Source organism: Ctenopharyngodon idella, chromosome 9, assembly GCF_019924925.1.
Source record: "Ctenopharyngodon idella isolate HZGC_01 chromosome 9, HZGC01, whole genome shotgun sequence".
NCBI lineage: Eukaryota > Metazoa > Chordata > Actinopteri > Cypriniformes > Xenocyprididae > Ctenopharyngodon > Ctenopharyngodon idella.
In genome coordinates, this window is record NC_067228.1 from 26,011,957 (window position 1) to 26,038,663 (window position 26,707).

At 36.5% G+C, this 26,707-nt stretch overlaps 1 protein-coding gene across 4 annotated transcripts in view; it reads left to right on the forward strand.

Moving 5' to 3' along the window:
- The window catches only part of myo16 (myosin XVI), a 236,762-nt gene that overhangs the window by 154,627 nt on the left and 55,428 nt on the right, over positions 1-26,707 (forward strand). For all 4 annotated transcript variants that reach the window (XM_051904891.1, XM_051904892.1, XM_051904889.1 and 1 more), the window contains exons 21-26: positions 3,846-3,918; positions 14,576-14,728; positions 16,294-16,494; positions 16,696-16,771; positions 18,591-18,763; positions 26,376-26,456. In XM_051904891.1, the coding sequence (XP_051760851.1) occupies positions 3,846-3,918; positions 14,576-14,728; positions 16,294-16,494; positions 16,696-16,771; positions 18,591-18,763; positions 26,376-26,456 (757 nt within the window). The remainder of the gene's footprint in view (positions 1-3,845; positions 3,919-14,575; positions 14,729-16,293; positions 16,495-16,695; positions 16,772-18,590; positions 18,764-26,375; positions 26,457-26,707) is intronic.

Sequence of the window (26,707 nt, forward strand, 5' to 3'; positions counted from 1 at the left end):
TTAAACATTGTTCCCTCATTGTTCTAAAGTAGAGTCTCATTTTAGTGTACATATGATTTCAGTGCTGCTTACCAGCTATTGATCTGTACAGTCTCAACAGCTTGCAGAGCACACTCAGCTGTGACTAGTAGAAACACGCAGAGACCTTCTGTGATTAACATCAGTCAAAACAAGAGGTCACAGTGAAGTTTTTGAATAGTTTACATAGTGAATGCAAGATTTCGGAGCACCTGGCGGTAAGCGACAACCAGTAGCGTACGAGCAGGCGAACACACCCACTGCACTGGCATTGCATTATGAGAAAGGTATCTCACGGCTAAACAGAAATTTCCAAAGTATGTTTGTATTCACACATAGACAAGTCACAGTGACTCATCATTCCACACAATTTCACATGCCTCACTGTCCTTTACAAAAAAACACACTGAGCATATTTTCATCTTTGAAGACATGCGAATATGCAGAAACAATTGGCAGCTTCTCTAATGCTGTATGCAGGATCCAAAACTACTTTTTCTCAGTGGCGAATGAATTATAAACATTTAACGCCCAGTTAATATTTCTTACCTGACTTGAACATATATTTGACATTTTATATCATTTAAATTAGTTTTATTCAGAAAGACACATTCAGTTGACCGAAAGTTACATTAAAGACTTTTATATTGAACTTTTTATTCATCAAATACTTATAAACAAGAATCACTGTTACCACAAGAATATTAAGCAACATTGATAATAATAAATGTTTCTTGAGTACCAAATCAGCATATTAAAATGATTTTTGAAGGATCATGTGACACTGAAGACTTGGGGTAATGATGTTGAAGAAAAAAAAATCAGCTTTACTGTCACAGAAATAAATTTCATTTTGAAAAATTTGAGCAATATCACATGAGTAGCCATGCGATATCGCTCTATATCAGCATGGCTGTGATTCGGCTGTAGGTAATCACAGCCGTGCTGATATAGAACCATATCACACGGCTACGAGTGTGATATTGCGTTTATAGAACAGTTCAACAGCACAAGTGTGTAAATATATAAGAAACAACAACGGATTGTCTTTAAAAACCCTCTTTTGTGAGGAACTACTTCCTTCAAATCTAGATTCTAGATTCAATCTAGATTCAAATCTCAAGTTGACAGTTTAACAGTTGAGCCCAAGCCTCTGTTACTAATTCTAAAATGTCACTTTAGAACTAGTAATGAAGAACTAGAGTATTATGAGAGAGAGATCGACTAAGCGAGTGCATTACCTGCATCTAGCTGATATTCTCCAGGTCAATCTTATATTCATAATCACAAGATCAGTTTGAATGTCCACTGAGGAAAGCAATATCTTTGTCTTTGTCCTTTTAACATTTAAGAGGATTTCCAATGACAGCACTAGTCAATGCATTTGTCAGTTGCATCTCGTAAGATGTTTAAAGTAAAAACAACGTCCTTGTTTCAGACCATTTCCATATAAAAGTCTGCAACTGACTCACTCATAAAGACAGTTTTTGCCGCCATCTAATGGCGTATTAATGTAACTTTCACTGAAGTCAAAATCACTAACGGACTCTTTCTCCATACCAAAAATATGGCATGTTATTTATATAAAATATTATTATTGAACAATAATATTTAAATTAACAACAATAGCCATTATAACAGTATAAGAAGTAAAATAGGAAATAAACACAAGCAAATAGTTCAGTCAAACGTACAAAATAGGCGCTCTAGTTAGTACAGGATTTAATTTTAAAGTAAATCTAAAGTTATGAAACTTAATATAGCCCTTAAGCCAAATCTAGTAGCTCTGGAACAAGTAATAGATTATAGGTGGGGTATCCATTTTTTCAAAAACGCTGTTGGACATTGTTGATATTTAAAATCAACCCAAACAAACCCACCCCTCTCTTCATTGCTCCACCTCCAAAACTCATTCTACAATCCTAACCACCCTGCTCTGAGTTGGTCTCGAACCCCAGCCCATCCACATCTGGCATGCGAGGCGAGCGCACTAACAATGACGCTAAACACCACATTCTCTAGCGGTCGTCAGTGTGCAGTAGTTTAACTGCAAAACTCTCACTATCTGGCCATTGTTACACATGCAATACAAGAGTGGATGTCTGTGTATCACAACTGACGTGCAACAAAATAATGCTTCACGAAAAATAAAGCGCAGTTGATGAACGAATGACAAGGAAGCACAGAAAATGAACGTACAGTACACAAGAGTAAATACAAACAAGAGTTTGTTGTTAACCGGCAACAGCACAGCAGCTCCAGACAATCAATGAAAGCGGCCTCCAGATCTGTTTTCAGCCCTTCCCGCTTAGCTCTCTCCAGCGCTGGAAAGGTTTTCTAATATTAGCGCAGGTCCTAAACCACTTGCCAAGTCATAAACCTTCATTCCAGTGATATTCTTTTGAGCTCTTTTGTATTGTCTCATTTCTCTTTCTGCGTTTTTTTTTTTTTTTTTTTTCAAATCTCCCTCTTGCTCGTTCTGTCCCCACGATCATCATATGCCCCCTAATGCTAATTGGTTAGACGTTTGGTGCTGGTATCAGCCCAACTAACTTCCAAACAGTGTACCCCACCTTTATTAAGACCAAAGACTGACCGTTTGATATACCCAAAACGAATTATACCTCATGTTTAAAGACTATCTACATAAGAGCCAGCGGCAAATTCCCGAAGGACTGGCTGAAATGAAGCTGTTCTCTGTGGGTACATGAGTGCTGAACGGTCGCTGACGGCCTGGAGCTCACATCTCCGAAAGCATCTAAACAAAATTTCAAATAGGCGCTATGTTTACATATAAATCGCATATCTGAGGTCTAAACAACTACATTCTCGCCTAAAAAAAAAAACTAACAGTAGTGTCTATAAAAATATGGAGGCTTTGCTCGCCCGCCATGACACTCACTGTGAGAATGCTGAAAGCGGAGTGATTCAAATGGTGAAACGGTTCCCATGGCGAAACTGGTAGAATATTGCATGGTTGGAAAGACCTCTCAGCCAATCATTCAAGAACCAGAACAAACCGTTGTATAAATTAAAATTTATTTGTGATATTATTTCACACTATTTCTGATTTTACTTTTTTATCCAATAAATGCAGTCTTAAACATAAGAGATTTCATTCAAAAACATTAAAAAATCTTACCAACTTATGGATTGAGCTAAAGGAATAATTCTCACAGTCAAATCCATTGAAATCTGTTTACAAAAGGTGAAAGGTTTACCATTAGCATAGTAAGGAAATGAAGGTCTCTCCTACTGTTCTAAAGTGTGATCAATAACTTGGCAAAGCAGGCTTGACCTGCTGTGTCCTGGTCAGCAGTTCAGTGGGCGCTTTGGATTAGGCTAATGTTCATCGACATGCATGTGAGAATGATTATTACGGGTCGTTGAGGGTGTGATGGTTTCAACCGTGATGACCACAGTACAGTGCTAACTTTTAAGACTAGTCTAAGCAGTTTATGCAACTGGCCACTGGTCTCACTGCTGAATGGTTGGTGTCAGGGAACATTCTGACATGTCAGGCAGTTTTTGACACTTCAAACAACGCCTAATGCTTCTGGTGTAGATGCAGTGTAACAGTAAATTATGACAGAATTGTTTTGACATAACCTTTTGTTTCTTGTAAAAACCTGCATGTCCTTTTTTTTTTTTTTTTTTCTTGTCAGTGACCTTTAAGTATTTAACTGCTTTTTATATTAGAAAAATTTTGCACTTAAGCTATGGTTCTTTTCACCCAAGACAAATTGTTGACTTCAGATCACCAATCAAAGTTTAAACCACTCCCTCCCCTCTACAATCCTGAAATATGTTCCTGTCTGTTTTGACAGAGATCCTGCCCTTGAGATAAGCGTCTTGGACATATTTGGCTTTGAGGAATTCCAGCGTAATGGTTATGAACAGGTAAGTAGAGACAGCACAGATGTGATGATGATAATGATAATTACACTTTTAACATCTGACCGTGACCTTTCGAAAGGTTCTTTCATTCATTATAATATAAAACAACTGAGGCTTATATTACAGCCACCTTCCTAAGTGCAGCCTGTTCAGAGATTGGCTCTTCATCTGACTCTGAAGAACACAAGCTGCTTGTCCCTATCTTCTCACTGTGGAGTCTGGGCCTCCTAAACCTTCTGCTGGTCTGCACTGGGTTTGATGTGAAGCTCCCAATGAGCCACAGACCAGTGGGAATCAAGGCATCATGCTCATGATTCTGTTTCCCGTACAGCGGAAAGCACTAACCTATCTCACAGCATGTTCCTGCCTTGGGCTATGGCTTTTTTAGACTTAACAATATACAGGATGTTCCTCTGAGGAACTGTTTTTTTTTTTTTTTTTTTTTTTTCTCCCCACCACAAAAGTATTTCACTCTAAATGAGACAGGTAGTTGTTCTGACTTTATAGCTCTGTTCTAGAGCTGTGCGAGCTGCCACTGTAGACCGTATTTTAAAGGCCCGAGTATACTTAGGGCATTTTCACACCTGTAGATTGTTTGCTTTGTACCAAAACAAGGATCAAAACTGTTACAATGTTGCGATTTCTTCTCGGTTCAGTTCGCTTTCAAAAGGCAACATGTCTAATTGGACCAAAATTAGTTAATACCAGTCAAGTGCGAGTAAACTCTCCTCTCATTGGTCAGCCTGCTTTATTGGTGTGTTGGGTCGGATTGCTTTCTCACCACAAGCGATCAGCTCCAGAGTTCGCTTTCAATCGGGCCGAGACCAACTTGTTCAGGCAATCTCGGACCAATTATTTAGGTGCAAATCCGAGCGCAATTGCCATGTTCACGTATGCCTAAAATAACCGAACTAAGGAAGAAAACACACCAGGTTCTGAAACAAACGCTCTAAATGAGCCAGGTGTGAAAATGCCCTTAGTTTTCCATGTTGCCCTCCATTTCACGCACAGTCGTGTCCGCACAGCTTTCAAAGTGAGCATGGATGGATGAGTTCGACACATGTGCAGTACAATTGCTTTTTATACTTTACTAGATGTCTCGTGTCACTTACAGGACGTACGCTTGGAAGGATAGAAAAAACCTCTTCTGCATGTTGATTTATATCGCAGTACATGTTGATTTTGTATCGCTCTTTCTACACTCTTCTTCGACAACTGCACAGTACATCACATCAATCTGTGAGTATTGCCACCGAGTGGACGCTTCTGTCTCAACATTCACCTCAAGCCAGGCTCAGACTACAGCAGTTTCAGGCCGATTTATGCCCGATTCCCTCCCGAGAATAAGAGAAAAAAACACGTCCATGAGATTGGTCGGTTCCGATGTTCCGCCCATATTATCCGGTAATGTGAGGCGTATAAAAAACGAATTTTTAACCTCCCAATCTGTTCACGGACACATTGGGGCCACCCTGATTTTTATCAAACATGTTTAATATTTAGGATTTTAAATCGGGAAGATTGTCAGTTCTTTAACGACAGCCAATGAGAGAAGTGGATGAGAGCACTTTTGAAATCGCGATGAGAAACCAGCTGCTGTATGGGTCCGTAGGACACCGGAGATGGCGGAACGGCACGTGGAAGTGTTGCAACAACACAACTGCTTGAGTAGCATGTCTTCGAAAACATGACACTGAGAAAAGCTGGGGGGAAAGCGCTATGGTTTTGAACATACCGGGTGGGTGTAGAAGGCTACTAGCAAACGTAAACATTACCTGTTTAGATGTCAGCAAAGATCTGCTACATATGTTTACATCTGCTAATGTTGATTATGAAAATACTGATATCACTGAATAATAGTTTAAAACTTACTATGTAACCATTTTTATTAACACATGTAGAGCATTCTAATCAGTCATAAATTAGATTTAATTTCAATTGGGATGCTGCCTTAGAAGACAGCTGCATATGTAGGCAGTAGTCAAAAGAGCAACTTTCCTTCCTTTTTTCTTTCCGTACAGAGCTTATATACTTAACTCCTGATATAAACTCAGATTGTTTCAATACGTCCCAGAGTTGTTGGTTGAGATGAAATAGAGTGATAATTCAACTTGTTATGAAACCATTGGTGCATTTGTTGTGGCCATACTTCACAGAGCTGTTTCATTTTGAACTAAAGCCTGGAGCCGAAGCCAGGCGCATAGCTGGGTGTTCCATATGCATTATATAGGTTCATAAGTATTATATACGTTCATCAAAAGATTAGTGTGAAATAAAGCTGCTGCTGCAGCTGCTGTCAAGACTCTGAGTTGTGTTATTTTAGTGTTTTGGAGACAGACAAATGTCTGACTGAAGGCTAAGACGCCACGTGTTCACCGCCGCCCCCCTGCCCAGAATTTTCAGCAACCATGTGTACTGTGTGAGCTGTGTTTTTGTACTGGACAGATGAGGTTTACGTGTGAGGGGTGGGTGTTTTCTCCTCAGCTGAACCCTTGGCACCAGACACAAAGAAGTCTCTGTGCACACTTGGTTTTGTCCCATTAACCATCAGCCTGGATTTGGCGCCATCCAATGTCATTGTTGTTATAGACTCTATAGGGAGGATGAATGAGGTAAATTAGAGGTACTGTGCATTAATGGTTAATATATAGCTACTCCTTTCTGAGCTCCTTTCATCCACTTCCAACTGTTAAAACAACTGGATTGAGCTGGTCTTGGCTGGTTTAGCTTTTTGGCCAGCTGGTCAAGTGTTCAGCTATTTTAGACCAGCTTTGGCTGGTATAAGATGCTCTCTCTGTCTTGTTTAATTCAATTTTAATAATCAAAAAGGATGTGTAATCAATGGAATTCATAAAACTTTGACAAAACTGTGCCACTCATTCACAAAGAGACATGCATACTGTAGGAATTCATTGATTCTGTCTGCATTTTCTGCATCGTGGAAATCATAGAGCCCTAAGCAAGGTATGGCATGATAAGACAAGCTTAATGGCTGTTCACATTAACACAAGTCTTCTGCATGAAATTCAGTTCAATTTTCACATGTGATTTGTCTGTTCAGACCAAAGTGAAAAAAACGCAGATGGGCTGAATGAAAATGACAATGCAATTTCATTTTCTGACAGTAGATGGTGCATATAGAAAAGCATAAATACCCCGGTTACCCCAGTACACAAAGAGCTGCGCAACTTTTCATTTATGATGCCCACTTGTCAGAGAAGAAAGGAAATCGAGCAGTGTTTCTTTCAAATTAGCCTTTCAAACAGCTGTTCAGATTTTTGTACTCACTGTGATGTTTATCAAACAACAACAAATACAAGAGTGCAGAGAAAAGAGAGTCGAACCTCTCAATCTCAATTCTCACAAGGATGCGTTCTGTGTCCTTGTGTCTTTCTGAGTTCGTTTTTTCAAGGTAGCCTGGCAAGGCTGGTCTCCAGAAAAACTGCAAGTCCGTTATATGCATTCTTGGAATTGAGAAACGGTTATAGTTTTATGTAACAACTGCAGCTTGTGACCAAAAGTGTGAATCTTGTTGGTTGGCCATTTTCTTCACAGTGTGATGGGAAAGAGATTAAAATACCTCTCCGTGGGGGACAAAACAATAAAATAAAATAAAATTGTCACATTGACATATGCATACGAATGTTATGGCTCCGAACAGATACATTAACAGTCATTCAGTTACATTTAAAATGTTGGTTACACTTTATTTTAAGGTGCACATGCTACAGTGTAGTTATACATTTAGATACTGAATAATAATAATTAACAACATGTACTTACTATAGGGTTTGGTTTAGGATTAGGGTTTGGGGTTAGTTGCATGTAATTTTGCACAATTTATAGTAATTACTATAGTAACTACCTGTATCATAGTAGCTACTATGTAATTACTATGTAATTGCTATAGTAATATTATAGTAACTTCATGTAGTAACAAGGACACTGTAAAATAAAGTGTTACCAAAATGTTTATCACACCGAACATTTGTCTTGATTTGTCTTTGTTTCTGAGGGTCTGTCCCCATCTAGATGAGGGCCTTTATTTGTGTCTGTGTGTGGATCTGTTCTCCAGATATCCATCTTGACAACTGCTGAGAGGTAGACAGGTAGGGGTGTGTGTGTGTGTGTCCCATTCCTGGATATCTTCCTTGACAGTGTTGGACAAGGTGTAAATCAGGGCTGGTGCTAGAAGAGATAAGTGCTTACCCACAATCCCCTGGGAGATCTCCTTATGTTGGTGTGCGCGACAGGTTGGAGAATGCTAACGAGACAGCGAGATGTCGATTGCTTGTCTCCTAAATAGTATACACCTTTAATCCACATGTCAAAAGAGATTTACGGTCCTTGACCTTTCAAGGTCACAAGAATGAGAGAAAACACAAATAAGGGGCGAGTGACCATGATTAAGGAGCACAAACTAGGTATTTAATGCCTACTAGGTATAATGATATAAGTCTCAGAATTGGGTCTGATTGAAATCCTGAAGTCTACAAATACTTTTCAATCATTTCTTTAGTGTTTTCTTAATATCTAATTACTGAAACCACTATGCCACTATTGAATGTTTTGTTCCTCAGTAGGAGTGTCACAATGTACCAGTATTGATGATGGCCATGATATTTAAAAAATTAAATATTGATATGTTAATACTCAACGTGATCTCATGAGAATACGTGTGTATTTTCCACACGTACATTTACTTATGCTTTCATACACACAAAAACGTACAATATTGACGTATTTATAGCACTAAAATGTACTTATGTATTTTCATGGATTAATAAGTTAAATTCTGCTCTGTACCCTATAAAAAAACCGCCAGAGAGGACTGCGAATTCAACTCATCATCATTTGAAGTACTTTTGGTACCACTTTTGACATTTTCGCAATAAATAAATTATTGTGATTACGCTTGTTTGTCTGTTATTCTTTTATTTATAACAGTATAGTTTTAAGAAATGGTTATGGGTAGGTTTAACGGTAGGTGTAAGATTAGCAGCTCAAAATATCATTTTAATGTTATATTTTTACTGAAATTGTCATTTTCCTACACATTTCTTTCCATTATGTTTTATTCTTTTAACATTCTGTATAAAATGGGTATGTTTAGTTTCGGGATGGGGTTTAGGGATCTTACATTTATCTACAAAACGATAATAATTATAGGCAAATTATACATATATCTTTATGACATGAAAGATTCATAAATATTTTCAGCGAAAAAACATAAGTATATTTACGTTTTAGTGCTATAAATACGTCAATATGGTATGTTTCAGCACCCTTCTAAACGTACAAAAATGTACGTTTTGTGTCTTTGAAAGTTGCGTATTTATACCTATATTAACAATGAGACCAGGGTGTAATACTACACATCTGATATTGTAAATAATCCAGTGCTACTAACTATTTGGTTTAAACTCCGACATAGTAGGTGGTGGTATTGCACATTAACACAAAAGAAGACAACACATTTTTAGTTACTACTGCCACACAAAATCATGTTGGAAGAGCTTCTCTACCCACAACTGAGAAAAGTTATCGCACCAGTGTGGGAGTTTTTTTGGATTCAAAAATGAAGACAGGTTTTTAGACTCCCAGTATGCAGGAAGTGTAGATCAACAATAAGTCAAGTCACCTTTATTTATGTAGTGCTTTATACAATACAGATTGATTCAAAGCAGCTTTACAGTGATAACAGGAAAATGATTCAGTGATGCAAAATTCAGCTGAAGTCAGTTCAGTGTTGTTCCATTGTAAAGATCATCAATTATTTAATAAGTTCATTTAATCTATAAAGCTGTTCTATAGAAACAGTGATGTCATCGTCCAGCTCAGTTCAGTTCTCATGCAATAGCGTCAGTGCAGTCAAATCAATAATATTGAATATTAAGTGTAAGTTCTTCTTGTACACTTTTATACAGTTATGTTACAAACTCAACACCTCCCTACACTCATATTTTGACTGATATAATTCTTCTGATATAATTCTTCTTAAAGGAACACTCCACTTTTTTTGAAAATAGGCTCATTTTCCAACTCCCCTAAAGTTAAACAGTTGAGTTTTACCGTTTTCGAATCCATTCAGCCGATCTCCGGGTCTGGCGGAACCACTTTTAGCATAGCTTAGCATAGTTCATTGAATCTGATGAGACCGTTAGCATCTCGCACAAAAATGACCAAAGAGTTTCGATATTTTTCCTATTTAAAACTTGACTCTTCTGCAGTTACATCGTGTACCAAGACCGCTGGAAAATGAAAAGTTGCGATTTTCTAGGCCGATATGGCTAGGAACTATACTCTCATTCTGGCGTAATAATCAAGGAACTTTGCTGCCGTACCATGGGTGCAGCAGGCGCAATGATATTACGCAGCGTAAAGTGCTATCGGCTGAATGGATTCGAAAACGGTAAAACTCAACTGTTTAACTCTAGGGGAGTTGGAAAATGAGCCTATTTTCAAAAAAAGTGGAGTGTTCCTTTAATATTTGACTAATATAATTCTCCTTCTTTTCTATAGAAATCCCAATAATACTGTTAAAGTGAATTCATTTAGACACAATAATCGTGTAGTGAAATTTTGATATCATATTCCTATTCCACACTGATGTATTATTTTGGATATCACTCGCCCGTAACCCTTATATTGTGTCTCGTCAGTTAATGTTATCGCATTGGACTAAAACTTACTGAATTTGCACACACAGACAGTCATTTTTATTTATTTATTTTGTATTGTTTTGATCATTTTTGTGCATTTTTGGGGTAGAGGTTTGACCTTGTGGTGTTGAGCGCCCTACAAAACATTGCTTGTAAATCTCTTGTTATGCTATGTTATTGCCAAATATTGGATTCAGTCTTTTTATCAACTTGTTTTCATTCAATTTTTTTTTCAAACTGAGCTCATGCACCTCATGTTTTTTTTTTTTTTCAGATTTTCACTCAAACACAGAGGTGCATGAGTTCAGATCAAAGAGGCCTACGGTAAATCACTTCCAAAAAGAAATACAAAACATGCTAATTGAAGGAAAACAAATTTGGTGATAATATAGCATGAGAGATTTACAAGCAATGTAAAAGGCCTGCCATTTTTGACATGGAACACCAAATTAGGTAAAGGATTTCCAACACAGCATAAGGGTACAGCATGTAAAAACAAAACTAAACTGTGACCAATCGTTTTACCAGTCCATCAAATGGTCTCTGCCTAAAGGCCCGTTCACACCAAGAAGATAACTATAAAGATAACGACAAAGATATAGTTCTAAAAATTGTTCTAAATATAAAAGAGTAGCACTGGCCACACCACAGCCATAACGATAACAATATAGAGAAACAATATCATTGGGATCACGTTCAGAATAATTATTTTTCAGCTGTTGAATGATAAAACACTGACAGCCAATCAGAATTCAAAATGGCACATTTTGTCTGCATTTAAAATGGCAGACAACATTATGGAGAAGTTAGGCCATCATTCGTTGGTGTGGACGCAAATATAGTTCTAGTTATCTTTATCGGGCCTTTTGAGGTCGGTTCTTCGATCAGACTGTATGTAATATTTAGTGGTCTGGCTGTGTAACTGTAAGATATCAGAAAGATATCATTTATTAAGACAGTGTTGTATCTTTTCTGGGTATATGTTGTCTTGTTTTGGTACGATGTTCCTCTATGCTCCTACATTCGAGATCTTTTCTCCATGGATGAGCAAAAAAGCTCAGTGCTCTGGAATTCTCCCTCTCTTTCTCCAAGCTCTTCATCTCTGCTCTGATCTGTTTCCTTTCACGATATGTGCTGAATTTGTGTCAGCGCTTGGGCAGTCTTCCCTTTGACATCCCGTAGTGCTGTAAAACCTCATGATGAGGAGTTGATGAGCTTTTCTAAAATGCTTGTTTTCTTTCCTCTCCATTGCTTCTACTGTTGCTGTTTGTACTTCATCCAGTGTGTGTTGCCACATTAAACTTGGAAGACGCCTATGTTGATGCAGCCGTGCCATATACTTCCCTCCGATAGATTTTTGATCGTCAGTATCAAAACAGCTCCATCATATATGACCTAAGATCTTTTGAGAGAGCTATTAAAAACATATCTTAAATCAACAGCAAGATGGTTTGAAGTTGAAGTGTGGCTGAGGAATTCTTTTGTTGGGGGGAAAAGCCACATCTACTTTTTTTTTTTTTTTTTTTTTCCATCAGAAATTGTACCTTTTGTCCACATGGAAAAGCTTTTATGGGTTCCTGTGTAGTGTTAAGCACTTTGCATGTATCTTATTCCCACTGTGGTTCCTGTTTTGGCTTTTTGGACACCCTTCCATTAGGGTTCCTTGTTTTTAACTTTCATCTCGGCAGGATTACAGTGATAAATGATGATGTAAATGAGTCTTTAACGGTAACTGGAATGTTAGGATGAATTCCTGGAATAAACCTGCTCACTGAAGTGTGCGGAACTGTGAGTGAATGAGTGCGAGGGGTTAACATGGAGCACTTATTACAGCCATGTTCGTTAAGAGCCCAGGCGAAGAGGTAATTAACGTGCATGCCAGCTCTTTGTGTGCAGACAAAGCCGCCTGTCATATAGGTATTGTTTGGAAATTATGTGGAATGCTAAATATACTTCATAAGTGTAAGCTTTGTTTTTCCTGATAAAACACGTGCTTGCTTCCAATAACCAGTATCCATATATAGCCCCATAAACAGTGTGTAATACCTTTTGTACAGAATCATATCTTTTTTATTGAATTTGAATGTTTAAAAATAGTTTTTATACTTGGTACTCTGGTCTCAGGCCCAGATCTTAAACTATGAAACAAACAAGCAAAAAAGACATATTAAACTAATGTTAGGGGTCGTTTTCACAACACTGTTTTCGACTAAAAACAGAAAACGTTTAATTTACATGACAACGGCATTTGGGGGGGCTTGAAAACGCAAGTTTTGAAAACAGGTTTCAAAGTGCACGTTTTTGAATACGATACCATTATCGTCCCCATGTAAATAATATGCATGCATATTACATGTTCAGTCTGTAGGCGCATAGTTTTTCTTCATAAAGTGACATCGCCAACTACTGGCCTGGCAGTGTAACAGCGTTTTAGACGTTTTCACGGATCCTTGTGAACAGGGATTGTTTTGACTACATTGTCGTCTGTATGCGAAAAACACAAAAGAAAATCTTTTCCATTTTAAGTACATTGTTGTCATGTAGAAACGTAGCCTAAATAAACTGGTCTAAATAATGCATGAAAAAAAAATATAATTTTTTCCCATCCATCCATCCACTGTATTTTAACACAAACTGTATTTATAGTAATATATTCTAATTATATGCAATGGCATCATTTCCACCTCAACACACAATAAAGTTACTGTACTTAAAGAAAACGGTGTTAGTTAAGAGCTTGAGACAAAATATAAAACATGTAATGTGTGAAGAAAAAGAAAAAAATCAAGACACATCAGAACAGATGAGAATGTTTTTACCAAGCGCCATTTCTAGTCAAGCTGTACATTTGAAATTTTTTCAAAAACTATAAATAAATAAATAAATAAATACATACATACGTATCACTTTTAAAAAAAATACCTGTAAAAAAACGAAACAATTGTACACAGTAAAATACCGTTTTCCATTGAAACGGTAATATACCGTAAAAACAATGCATTCTGGGTAATATTATTTGTCATTTTCGAGAAAGTAGCCTATAGAGCTGCATCAGAAATCGTGTACTGTTGTAGGTACTACATTTGAGTTTAAATGTACTTCACGACCATTGAAAAAGTACGTTCTATATAGTACGAATGCGTGTAGTATGAATGAATTTGGACGTACTACATCCGCTATGTTGTTACTGTCACATGACCTACTAGCGTCAGTTACGTCCCTTCAACTCTATTTACAAATCCTCTCCCGTGGCCTCATGGGATAGTAAAGTGTCCATCGTATGCAGACTTCAGAATCTCGCCGGAAGTAGTAAGTCATCTGGGTACTTTTCGCCTACTGTTTTTTTTGAATACTATGAATTCAGACATACTACTCTGTTCGCATACTGTTTTTCATGTACTATATAGTAGAGAAGTATTTGATTTCGGACCTGGCGTAGGTTACTTTCTCGAAAATGACAGATAATATTAACCAGAATGCATTGTTTTAAGGTATATTACTGTTTCAATGGAAAACAGAATTTTACTGTGTAAATTGTAGATTTTTTTACAGCTATTTTTTAGAGCGTACATGCATACATACACACAAACAAACCCACAATAATGACTTGGTGGTGGAAGTTACTTCTAGAAAATTGACAGAATTATTCTGTATCACTGTAAGTAGACAAGTAAACAAAGTAGATATACTCTCTTACTTTACACACTTTTATTTATTTATTTTTAATATTACTTGTTTACTCCAAAAAATAAAAAATAAATAAATAGTCATAGTTAAGGAGGAACATGCCCTACTGTACTTGGCTGAATTGCCCATTTATGCATTTGATGAGGAACATTTGTTTGTGACCACATGTCAACGAAGATGTACATTAACATGAAAAAATGAACTAATTGATCAATTCTTCAGTGAAAGTGTATTTTATTCTGTTAATAAGTAAGTGTCCATATGCTGTGAGAACAGAGGCTTAACAAAGGCTGTTTTTTTTCTGTCTGTAGCTGTGCATTAACATGGTAAATGAGCGGATCCGGCAGTACACAGCAGAGGTGCTCTTCCAGCAAGAGCAGCAAGAATGTCTGCAGGAGGGGGTTGCCATGGAGACGCTACGCTCCCTCGGCAACCAGACAGCAGTGCTGGACTTCTTCTTCCAGGTACGCAGTCGGAACGGCTTTCCGAGAGCCGGGGCAGGAGGGAGAGAGAGGGAAGAAGTTCTCCAGAAAGCTGGAAAGCTTTTTCCCCACCCTGAGGCTGTTGACCCTGTACAAGAGCCCCTCTGTTGTCTCTTTAATTGCTGGTGCTGCTGTCTCTTCATTTACTGACTCAATAACGGATGTGCTCGCTGACTCTTTTATAACACACATCCAGGCGTGTTGAATTCCCTTAGGTGTCGCAAAGTTGTGATAAAGCCCATCTTTTAGACTATGACTCTATTAGCTGTTTGTCAGATGTGACCATTTTTATGAGTCATGAAATGACTTCTCATTTTGGTCGAGACCAAGTGACACAGCGGTTTGCACACATAAGCACATTTTGTCTCGCCACACACACATTTGTGCTGTACCTCACTACATATATTCTGTGTACATTTGAGGGGGTTTTACGGCAGTCTATTTCATGCTTTCACACATGTAAACAGCTACATGAAGTCTGTCAAATTTGTTGTAAAAGATTTAGAAGGACTGTTTATTATCCCTTGGGCTGTGAATGTCCCCCCCAACATCAAGATTTTAGGTTGAAATTTATATAAATGTGTAAGGAAAAGTTTATTCCTTAAGTCCTGTAACTGGTCAGCATTTCTTTGTTTGTCATTCTTATTTGTTTTAATTTGTTTTTGTTTGTTTTGTTTTGTGTTTTTTGTTGTTTTGTGGTTTTGTTTTGTTGTTTTGTTTTATGTTGTTGTGTTTTTTTTTTTTGCATTTCTTTGTCATTCTTATGTTTTTAATTTGTTTTTATTTTGCGTTTGTTTGTTTTTGTTTAGTGTTTTGTTTAGTGCTTTTTGTTGTTTTGCATTGTTTTGTTGTTTTATGTTGCTTTGTTTTTCTTTGTTTTGCATTTCTTTGTCATTCTTATTTGTTTTTGATTTGTTTTTGTTGTGCTTTTGTTTGTTTTTTGTTTAGTGTTTTGTTTTGTTTAGTGCTTTTTGTAGTGTTGTGGTTTTGTTTTGTGATGTTTTGTATTATGTTTTGTTGTTTTATGTTGTTTTGTTTTGTGTTCTGTGTTTTGTTTTGTTTTTTCCTTAGGTTTTGTCTGTGTCATCTATCCATTTTACCATAGTAGCATGTAAAAAAATACATGGCAACATCATCATACTTTTCCATGTATATACAAGATTTTCATACAGTTCTTGTTTATATAGGCCTGTTTCTTTTGATGGACTGAAACAATTAAGAAAATAGGGACAAATAACACACTCAGCAGTGTTTGTTTGTGCTATCATGATTTTTCAACAGTTCTTACACTTATTTCTGCTCTCTGGGATACTTAATTCTCTTTAGTCTTCTCTATAGTTTTCTTTTCAGATAATAATAAAATAATAATTTCATTTTGAAATAGCTGGAAAATGTACAGTCAACCAGTCATTATCATAAAATAAACTCCTTCAGGCTAAAATTTTTAATCACCTTTAAGTTTATTTTACACTATTGTCCATTCTACTGTACATTATTCCTTTCTCATTTTACCGCAAAAGCCCTCAGTGTAACTGTGTGTGTTACAGAAGCCTCAGGGTTTGCTGTGCATCATTGATGAGGAGAGTCAGTCCCTCAGGCCATGTGAAGTCAACCTTTATAAACGACTGCAGATACAGCTGGATTCCTCCTGTACGGACGCTGTCTCCCTCACAACCAAAGATGGCAACGGGAACCCCCCACCTAAAGACCAGGGGCCATCATTTACGGTTACTCACTACGCTGGCAAGGTGGGTTACGGGAAACTGCGAGTTCACACATGCACATGCTGAGTTCACGGTCATGTGCTCAGCCGGGGACTCGCACACAAACACAAACCAATAGTCACACACTTCCGAGAAGCCCTCCGGAGAGTCAACACGCTGTGTCATGCTGAGAGTGAAGGCTATTATTAGTGCTGAACTCATGTGTGTTTGTGTCCTTTATTTCAGATGACCTATGACCTGACGGGCTCATTGGACAGGAACAAGGATGTTCTTCCCCAAAACATCTTGTTTGTTATGAAAAGTAAGGATTGGGAGTTTTGTGCTATTGTAAACCTGAATATGGTCAAAAAATTTACCATGGTTACCATAGCTCCTCTCAAAATAGTTACTATAGTTATTGTTACTAGAGTTGTCAAAAGTACCGAATTCGGTACCTAGTTGGTACTGAAATTTAAAAAATGTGATGCTTTGAGTGCTGTTGAGCGGATTCGTAAACACCTCTGATTGGCCATTGTTTTCATGACTCATCGGATATGTCTGTGATTGGCTTCAATGATCAGTGCTGTAAAAATATTGTAAATAGTCATCAATGACACTCTTCACCAAGCGCTTACACAGATACACACGGGAGCGTTTGAAAGCAGGTGTCTATCAGCAGACCAGTTCGCTGATAGACACCTGCTTTCAAGCGCTCCCCTCCCGCTTTCAAAACACTTTCAAATTCAAACACTACCATGTGCTTTTAAACGCTCCCGTACGTTGATCATTGTAGCCAATCACAGACATATCCGATGAGATGCGAACACAATGGCCAATCAGAGGTGTTTAAGAATCCGCTCAACAACGCTCAAAGCGTCACATTTTTAAAATTTCAGTCAGTACTTTTAACAACACTAATTGTTACTACAATAAAATAAATTGTCATAATGAGTAAATTACAATTGGATTGAGATCACTTATTCATACACTACTGTTTGGGGTTGGCAAGATTTTTTTTTATTTATTTATTTTTTTTATTAATATCAATGTTGAAAACAGTTGCCAAATATTTTGTAGAAAATTCCAGGATTGTTTGATGAATAGAAAAGATCAGAATTTATGTGAAATAGAAATATTTTGTAACATTCTAGATGTCTTTACTGTCACTTTTGATCAATTTAATGCATCCTTGCTGAATAAAAGTATTAATTTCTTTTTTTAAAAAACGTACTGACTCCAAGCTTTTGAACAGTAGTATACATTATTTTCAGAATATAAAATTATCTGTGATATTTTTGGCAAAATTATGGCTCTTTTCCAAAATCATGTGAACAATCTACTTGTATATCATTCTAAGTAGGATTGGGAATCGAAAATCGATTCCAATTCTGGATTAGTATACTTAAAGTCAGGAATTGTATACTACGCTTTTTTTTTTTCTTTTTCTTTTTTTTTTAGAAAAAAAATAGAAAACAGACATTCTATTATAATTTTATTTATTATATAGTCCCGGTCGATAAAGACCCAAGGTATGCGTTTAAGGGTTAATGCATTGCCTTGAATGAAAAATATTTAAGATGGTGAACAATTGGAGAGAAATGTTGATTAATAGTACTGTTATTCATAGTTAAGTGTAATAACAAGTGGACTTTTTCACCCAATATGTGTTTTTGCTGCGCTTATTAGAGTATCAGTTGGTAGTTTTGCAACATTCTAACTCTAGACTGTTAAAATCAGTAGTTTTTTGTGCTCTGAGGAGCGTTATGTGTATGACACAAATGTAAAGTGTTCAAAATCAGTTAGTAGCATCAAGTTACTCCCCAACATTGTGGACGTGTGAACTGTGATCTTAACTTTCGTACCTGCTGCAGTGCATTTCCTATAAGTCATTCACACTCACTCCGTATACCACCTCCCCCCATGTTAAGCAGGTCAGAGGTCGACATGAGGCAGGACTCAGGAGCACGTGCACACGTTGAGATTTGAATAGGGTGCTGTTATGTTGTTTGTGAGGGTGTTTATGGGGGATGGTGTAAATGAGGGGAGACAATTAGCTCTGGCGCCTGGTGTAATTAAGCTCCAAACGTGTGTAGCCTTGTGTTTATTTTCTCTCTCCATCTCTCTCTTCCCCCCCTGAGCAGCAAGTGAGAACGTGCTCATCCATCAAATGTTCCAGTGTAAGCTGACTCAGACGGGCTCATTGGTTCCCCACCACCAGCGGATGAAGCTTCGCGGGCCCAAAGGCACTTTGCTTAACAAGAGCACTACACTAAATCCTGCCAGAGATGCCAAGAAATATGTGGAACTGAACAAGGTACCTAAATACAACAGTGGAACCTTCACAGTCTATTGACACCAGTTTCTTTTCTTTTTTTTTTTTTTTATTTATTTATTTATCTATCTTGTTTTTGTTTAAATAAAATAAATACTGTACATATTTTAATACATTTATATTTGTATAAATACTTTATTATTTATTTATTTATCTATCTATCTTGTTTTTGTTTAAATAAAATAAATACATAATATTGTTATTAAAACAAAAAATAAAACAAAAATAAGTAAATAAATGTTTCATAAAATATTTATTTATTTTTGTTCTTTTTAAACATAATTATTTGCAAAGTATTTTATCTTATACTTGTTTTTTGTCTTATTTGTTTGTTTTATTTGTTTTTGTTTAAATACAATAAATACATATTTTCATAAATTTATATTTGTATAAATATGCAATTTATTTATTTAAATATTTTTAAAAGCATTTTATTATAAAAACATGTATTTTATTTATTTATTATATATATATTAAAAATCAATATTTTATATAATATCTTATAAAATTGTATAAAAAATATTATTTATTAAAAACAACTAATAAAACAAAAATAAGTAAATATTTTATCAAATATTTATATATTTATTTGTTTGTTAATTTTCTTATTTATTTGTTGTTTTTGTTTGTTTTTATTGTGACAAAAACAACAATGATTCATTGAAAGAATGGAGAAAATGCAACATTGGATTTGATGTAAATTGTTTGGCTGCTAAAAATATTCAGTATTGCTTGGAATATTCAACAATAGAAATAACCAATACTTGCATCATTTGGTCACATCAGACATGGTGTGAACAGACCTTTGTGTATTGTGTGTCTGAGCGTCTGTGTCGTATGTATGTGGGCTTCCCTCCATCCACTATGACGTGTTTCTGAACTAGCATTATTTGTACTCAGTGAGACTTCACAATCCTCCACAAACGCATACACTGACGATCATACACCACATGACTCTGCTACAAACAAATCGGACATAGTCCATGACCAGACAAGCCAGAACAACTTTTCCTGAGCTTTATTTTTAGCTTATCGAGCCTGTGCTAGGAAGTGTCCTAAATTAGACACCGTTACCCCAAATACATTCTGTCCATTGATCAGCTTTCCACAGCCAGATATCCCATTCAGAGAAAACACAGGGCTTTAACCGACCACGTCACGCCAGGCACAAACACACACACAGATGCGTCACTTGGGGTGTTTGCTCTTCACACAGCTCTATCTCTGCTGCATTTCTCATTCACCCTCCTCCCTTTCCTACCCACAGTCTGTTTTTCTCTCAGACTCAGTTTGTATTTCAGCGATGTGCTGTCAGTCTCTCATTGTACTCTTTCTCTCTGTCACAGCCATTTGTTCTGAGCTGACTTCTAGGGTTAATCTTACAAAAACATGACAGAATTCACCACAAAATCAAAAGAAAAAATCTGAAATGAACAAATACTAACAATGCAGTAGTAGAAATACTTAACAAATTAAATAATAAATCACTCTTTTTATTTTGACAGTATAGTAATGAGAATGAAATACTGTAGTTCATTCAGTAAAGATTATACTTTATCGTCTTTACCAGGGCCTTCAACTGAGGGTCCAGAACTGTTTTGTAAAATATTTAAAGTTAAATTAAAATCTAAATGTGTGTTTATATGTATGTGCGTGTATATATGAATAATGATTATTTTGTGGCTACGAATTGGCAAGTTCTTTTTTTTTTTTTTTTTTTTTTTTTTTTTTGTTCCCTCATTTCAGATAAATCATGGCCATGTTGTACAAATTTGTTTTCTTGTTTCAGTTTAATTTAGCTAAACGGGGGAATTAATTAATACTTTTGTTAATAGTTTTTACCCCTATTTTAGTTGTTATGAATAAGCTTATGCTTTGCATCTATCAAATTCTAGACAAAATGAGATGAAGTACCTTTCGTTTGTAAAGTCTGTATTTAACTGGGTTATAGAAAAAAAAAACACTACATAGTTTTATAATATACACTGTAAAAAAAGAATTGTTGGCTTAACTTAAAAAAAGTATGTTACCTGGTTGCCTTAAAATTGAGTTCATTGAAATTAAAAATTGGAGTTAATACAATGAAGGCAATTAGTTTAATCAACAGAAACTCAAAATATTATCTGAACCACATTAATTATCTAAGTTGATTTGACAAAAGAAAAGTTGTGATAAATGATGAAAATATATATTTTTTTACAGTGTATGACATTTTTAGTTTGAATTTCCATCGCAATTTTGTGATATTGTCATATTTTGATCAAAAAATATCCTTCATTTTCTTTATGCAAAACAAAATTTCTTATGATTTTGGGATGACATATAATCCATACATGTCCTTGACATGATTAATGAGATTCACCCTGTAATACTGCCTTTTATCAGTCATATTTGACCCTCGCTTTCTTTTCTTTTGTCTTTGTTTCTTCAGTTCCTCTCTCTTCGTCTTTTAATTTTATATGCCTATCTCTCCTTTCCTTTTTTTCTGTCTACAGTCAGGTCAGTGCTGTGATGTGTGTATGTGTGTGTGTGTCTGTGTGTCATCGTGTGTATGAGCTGTCTGATTGGCACAGTGTTATGTAAGACACCCAGTTTGTGAGCCGCGGGCATCCCTGGTTACCCACATACCCTGGTTACACTCTTACATAAGCAGTAATTCAGTTCCCATAGAGTAACTGGGACAGTAATATAAAGTAACATGATGAGATCCTACTGCAGTTTGAAACAGAAAATCACAAATGAGTGGTTTGGTTGGTTTGGTTTGACTTTTGACGAGAGAAATGAAAAAGTTGCAGCAGACTTTATTTTACTTTCCTTTATTGTGTGTCCTGAAAATGAGGAGATTTAGTGTGGTGGTGGTGGTGTTTTCTGGGAATCAGGGCACCCCGAAGAGATTTTGATTTAAACCAGCAGTTTGCTGTGAAATATAATCATTTTCTTTCCTACTGAGTAGCTAAATGACTGAGCTGTGTCATCAGTGTCTGTCCTTTTTGGCTCTTTCCACCAGAACAGCTGTTTGACTGAAGAAAAACAAATTTTTTACACTGCACAGTTTGAATCAGTTTTGTTTTTAAAACAATATTATATCACCTTTAATTGCTTTAATATGACACTTGGGAAAATATATTTTGATTCTGACACCAGCTGTACTGAAAAGAACAGATAGTTGTCCCAATATGTTTGTCTTATGTCAGCAGATCAGTACTGGGAGAACAAGTGAACAGGCCTGAAATGGCTGTCTTGGTATTATTATTGTTCTTTTTAAAGGGGACATATCATGAAAAGCTGACTTTTTCCATCATTAAGTGCTATAATCATGTCCCCGGTGCATCTACCAACCTAGAAAATGTATAAAAGGACAACCCAGTAACTTTGCTTTGGTAAGCCTTTCTCTGCAAGCATGTGAAAAAACGAGCCGCTCAGATTTCGCTCTCCTTGTGACGTAGGAAGGGGAGCTTATTATAATATTACCGCCCCTTAATCTGCACGTTTCCACCCATGGCTCTGTCATTTTGTTTTCGCAAACGAAAATGCTAATTGTTCTGTCATTGGCTGCACAGACGAGCACAGAGCACTATTTAGAGTCTCGTTAGCTTGGATAGCCTGCAAGTTGACCCTGGGAAGCTCGACTGCTAAAATCGATTGCACTTCTTGTCTGAGCGAAATTTTGGATTTTTTTTTTTTTTAACAAGGACATTAAATTGATAAATTTGACAGTAAATACATTTAAACTGTTGCAAAATACATTTATTCTGTCATGAAACTCTAGAGGGCGCAGACTGATTGGTCCTTTACATACAACCTGCAAGCAATCACATCATTACCGCATATCACAAGCTGATTGGCCTCTGCCGATCCTGCAGCCAATAAGATTGTTTGCTCAACATTTAAGTAGTCTGGTTCAGCGTTTGATGTAGGCTAGTCCTGTAGCGCACAATCAGATTTCCTCTAAAACCCTCTACCTCCCCAGCTCCACCTGCCTAGATCTGCTATGGGATTTACGTATGTCTATTTATGCAGCAGCAGCATATCTTACATGCTTACAACAGCGTGTCTATATCTATCAGTAGCAAGTCCATACTTGCTCTGCAGCATCAACAGCAGCAGCATAGCAGATCTAGTCCACAAGACCAAATACATTAACATTGCCATATTCGTTAACATGCTAAAACTATTTCGCAAGTTGTCATGATTGAAATGCTGTTCTTTTGAACTTTATTCATCAAAGAATCCTGATTAAAAAAAAAGTATCATGTTTTTCCACAAAAATATTAAGCAGTTTTCAACATTAATATTTCTTGAGCATCAAATCAGCATATTAGAATGATTTCTGTGTATATCCACTTAGTTCACTTAGTGTTTGTTAATGAGAGAACAAAATCTGTATGAATCTCACTGTATTTCATGAATCATGATGTTCAGATGCACTACAGACAAAGAATCAGACACATAGTCATAAATTAACTATAATTAAATTACCGTCACTGCAATCTAGAGTGACTTACAGTGCATTATTTCCCAGAACAGACCCCCTTCAGGGTTAAAAACGCACAATGATCATGTAGCAGAACTATGATGTCGGTAACTTTCCGGTTTCTGAGTCACCTGTTGTTCAAATTAAATTAGCTGCTTTTATTTTTTTAGTATTAGTGACCTAGATCCATTTAAACCATTTGAAATCAATTTCCACAAATGACATGACTGTGATACAAGTAGAGATTCAAGTACAGGACGTACTCTATCAGGACTATCACAATGACCTGTGTGCTTTGTTACGACCTATTGACAAAGGGAATGCATAGACACAGTCAGCCTTTAACATAAATAGTGTCATCAGTATTTCCCTTCAGGGTGAAAATACAGAAAACTGTGTGTATATTACCCTATGTATTTTTGTTTGTTTGCACTTGAATGATTCATTCATAGCTCTTACAACTCGGTTGCTATGCCAACATCTTCTTTAAAGGGCATGAAGATGAATAGTCAGATCTAGAGTGCATCTCCTCCTTCCCCTCTCTACTCTCTCCTAATATACAGTGGCCTTGCTAACGCTAAAGCCATTCTTAAAAATGCATGAATGTCATTGCATTAACAAAATATCAAAGCCAGTGGCATTTAATTTAAAGAAAGATAGCACAAGCACACTTTAAGTAAAACATTTCACAAAAGATTGTGAATTATGAAACATGCGTTTTAAAATAATAGATGGATATAAAAAAGTAGGACAAAATATCTGGACTCTTTCTTGTGAAACGTTTAGTGTATGTTCATAGTTAATGTGATGAACTACACCTGTGGTTACATCTGTGTGAACTTGAGGAGATCTAAAAATGTCCATCTTCAAGTCGTGGTACGCATGGTAAACGTAATAATAAGTATATCTCAAACGGTTTGGCCGTGGCGAGACAACAAATTTATAGTGAAAAAATGGAAACGGGAGGCCGATCGCATGGATTTGACTATTTTGAGTCAAAGTCATAGCGCCACCAACTGGCAGCAGGAAGAAAATGCTCTGAAATCGCCCTCTCATTTTTATCCGATTCACTTCAAACTTCATCAGTATGATGTCAAAACACAGCAGATGTAGAAAAGAATTCTCAATGTCTTAAATGATGTCACCATGGCAACGCATAAAACTTTAATAATATTCTTGGGTGGCTCGTAGATGATTCAAATTAAATGAAATTCGACACACACATCAGAGTGGTCAGCCAGTAGACATGAGCAAAGCCTTAAAAATGGGCATGGAGAGGGAGCTCTGTAGCGCCACCTTTTGACAAAAGTGGGAAGTTAGTTTTCCCTACAGTTACCAAACTCAGTTCATATATTGTTCTCATCGAGCTGGACAACTTTCTAATTTACTGTCATTAGCTCTGACCAACAGGAAGTCAGATAGTTAGGTTTGTATGTGATTAATAATCAGGCCCTTAATAATAAGGCTCTTAAATTTTAACTACTCCACCTACGGGTTTCATACGATTCACACCAAACTTTCTGAACGTGGTGGCAAGACATTGAAGATGTTAAATTGTGAACGGATATTGGATATCTCAAATGGTGTTGCCACGGCAAGCGATTAAAGTAATGACAAAAAGGGAAACAGGAAGAGTCTCATATCTTGACATAATTATTTTACATTTACCCAGTTTAAATGCATATTGCCCGTCGTGCACAGTTGCCCTGAAGCCACTGGGGTAGCAGTCCCACCGGGGCTTGGGCCCGTCATCGCTGCTTGCAGCTATATTAATAACTTTCATCTTGTTATGCTTGATGAAAGCTTGCTGGACTGAGGTTTACTTGCTTATCCATCATTTTTTAGAAAAAAAAAATCATGTTAAAAATGTATCAAATATGATACATCAGGCTTTTGAGGAAAGTTTTTTTTTTTTTTTTTTTTTTCAGTCATCATTGTATTGCATCGCTTTATATATTTTGCCCCCACAATAAAGTACTTAGCTTTGGTCATAAAAATAAGCATCATAAGACATATTGAGAGATAAAGAGTGGCAGTCTGCTGTACTATAATGAAAATCTCAGTTGCTTTGTGTTGTCAATGCGTGTTGTGTTTTTAAGCACTTATGTGGATGTATTTATGTATATATGTATGACACCAGTGTCAAAGACAAATTTTCGCTCTGTGACAAACTGGACAATAAAGTTAACCTAACCTATGTTTCCATCCAAAGTTGCAAATTTAACTTATCCACAAAATATTGCATAAAACATTTGCAAATAAAGCAGTGTTTCCATCCCATGTGTTCAAGAGAACAAAATCGTCACTTCCTGAGAAATTAGTGTAAAATGACTGTAATAAAAATGGAATTATATCATGTTTTCCTACATCAGACTTGCGTCTCAGAGCATACAGACAAAACTCGGTAAACGCTGTTATCTTGCGTTCGGATAACTGGTGTTTGGGAATGCAATCATGTGAGACCGTCTTGGGAGGGAATTAAAACAAATCATTTTGATGATAGACTTTGGCTCAGACATTTCAGAATGATTAAACCAAGTTTTGAGATGCTGTGCAATGAAGTTGATTCACTGGTTAATCCAATCAAATCCTCAGGCAAAGTCATGTGAGATTTTTTTTGTTGCACATTAAGGGATTTATTCGGTAAATGTGTAGTTTATGCGCCTGTCATCATAGTTTATGAGCATTTTTTTTTTTTTATGCACATTTTTAGAATTTATGTGCATCTTGGCTTTTCCTTCCAGCTTTATTTATACTATATCCCAAAATGTGCATAAAAATAGGTGGAAACATAGCTATTGATTTACATTACAAGCTAAGAATTTCATCCTACTTTTTGACCATATAAATACTGTATCAACGACTGCACCAAATTGCATGTTTTGCTCACTCTGAATAAAACTGAGGTGTTTTTTTTCTCCTCTATTATGAGCTCCATATATCAAATATATGATCGCTAAAAGTCTGATGTATCAAATATGATACTCAACGAAAAACACATAAGCAAACTTTTTTTTTTTTTTTTTTTTTTTTAATATATTTTGTCATAAGCTTCATATAAAAGTTCATATCAAAAACTATGGATGGATGGATTAACAGTCTTTTTATTTGCCTCTGCAGCTCCTGAAGAAGAAGGGAGCAACGTCCTTCCTGCAGCGGCTGGAGCGCTGTGGACCTGTCACTGTGGCTGTGCAGCTCAGGGTAAGTCCACATTAGAACCAGCTCCCAAACCTGACCTGATCTGACCCAGCCCGTCCAGATGCTCATCATACTCCACTCCTTCCTCTTTCCAACAGCTTTGGATCTCATTAAAAAGCCTGCAGATTCACAGTACAGAAAGTTGCCTTACATCAAAACATTATAGATCTGCCAGGAAGAGGTCTCAAAGGCCCATGTGTTTGTGGTTTGAACAACAGGCTTTAGAAGAAGTGTTCTAGTGTTGTGCCGGTCTC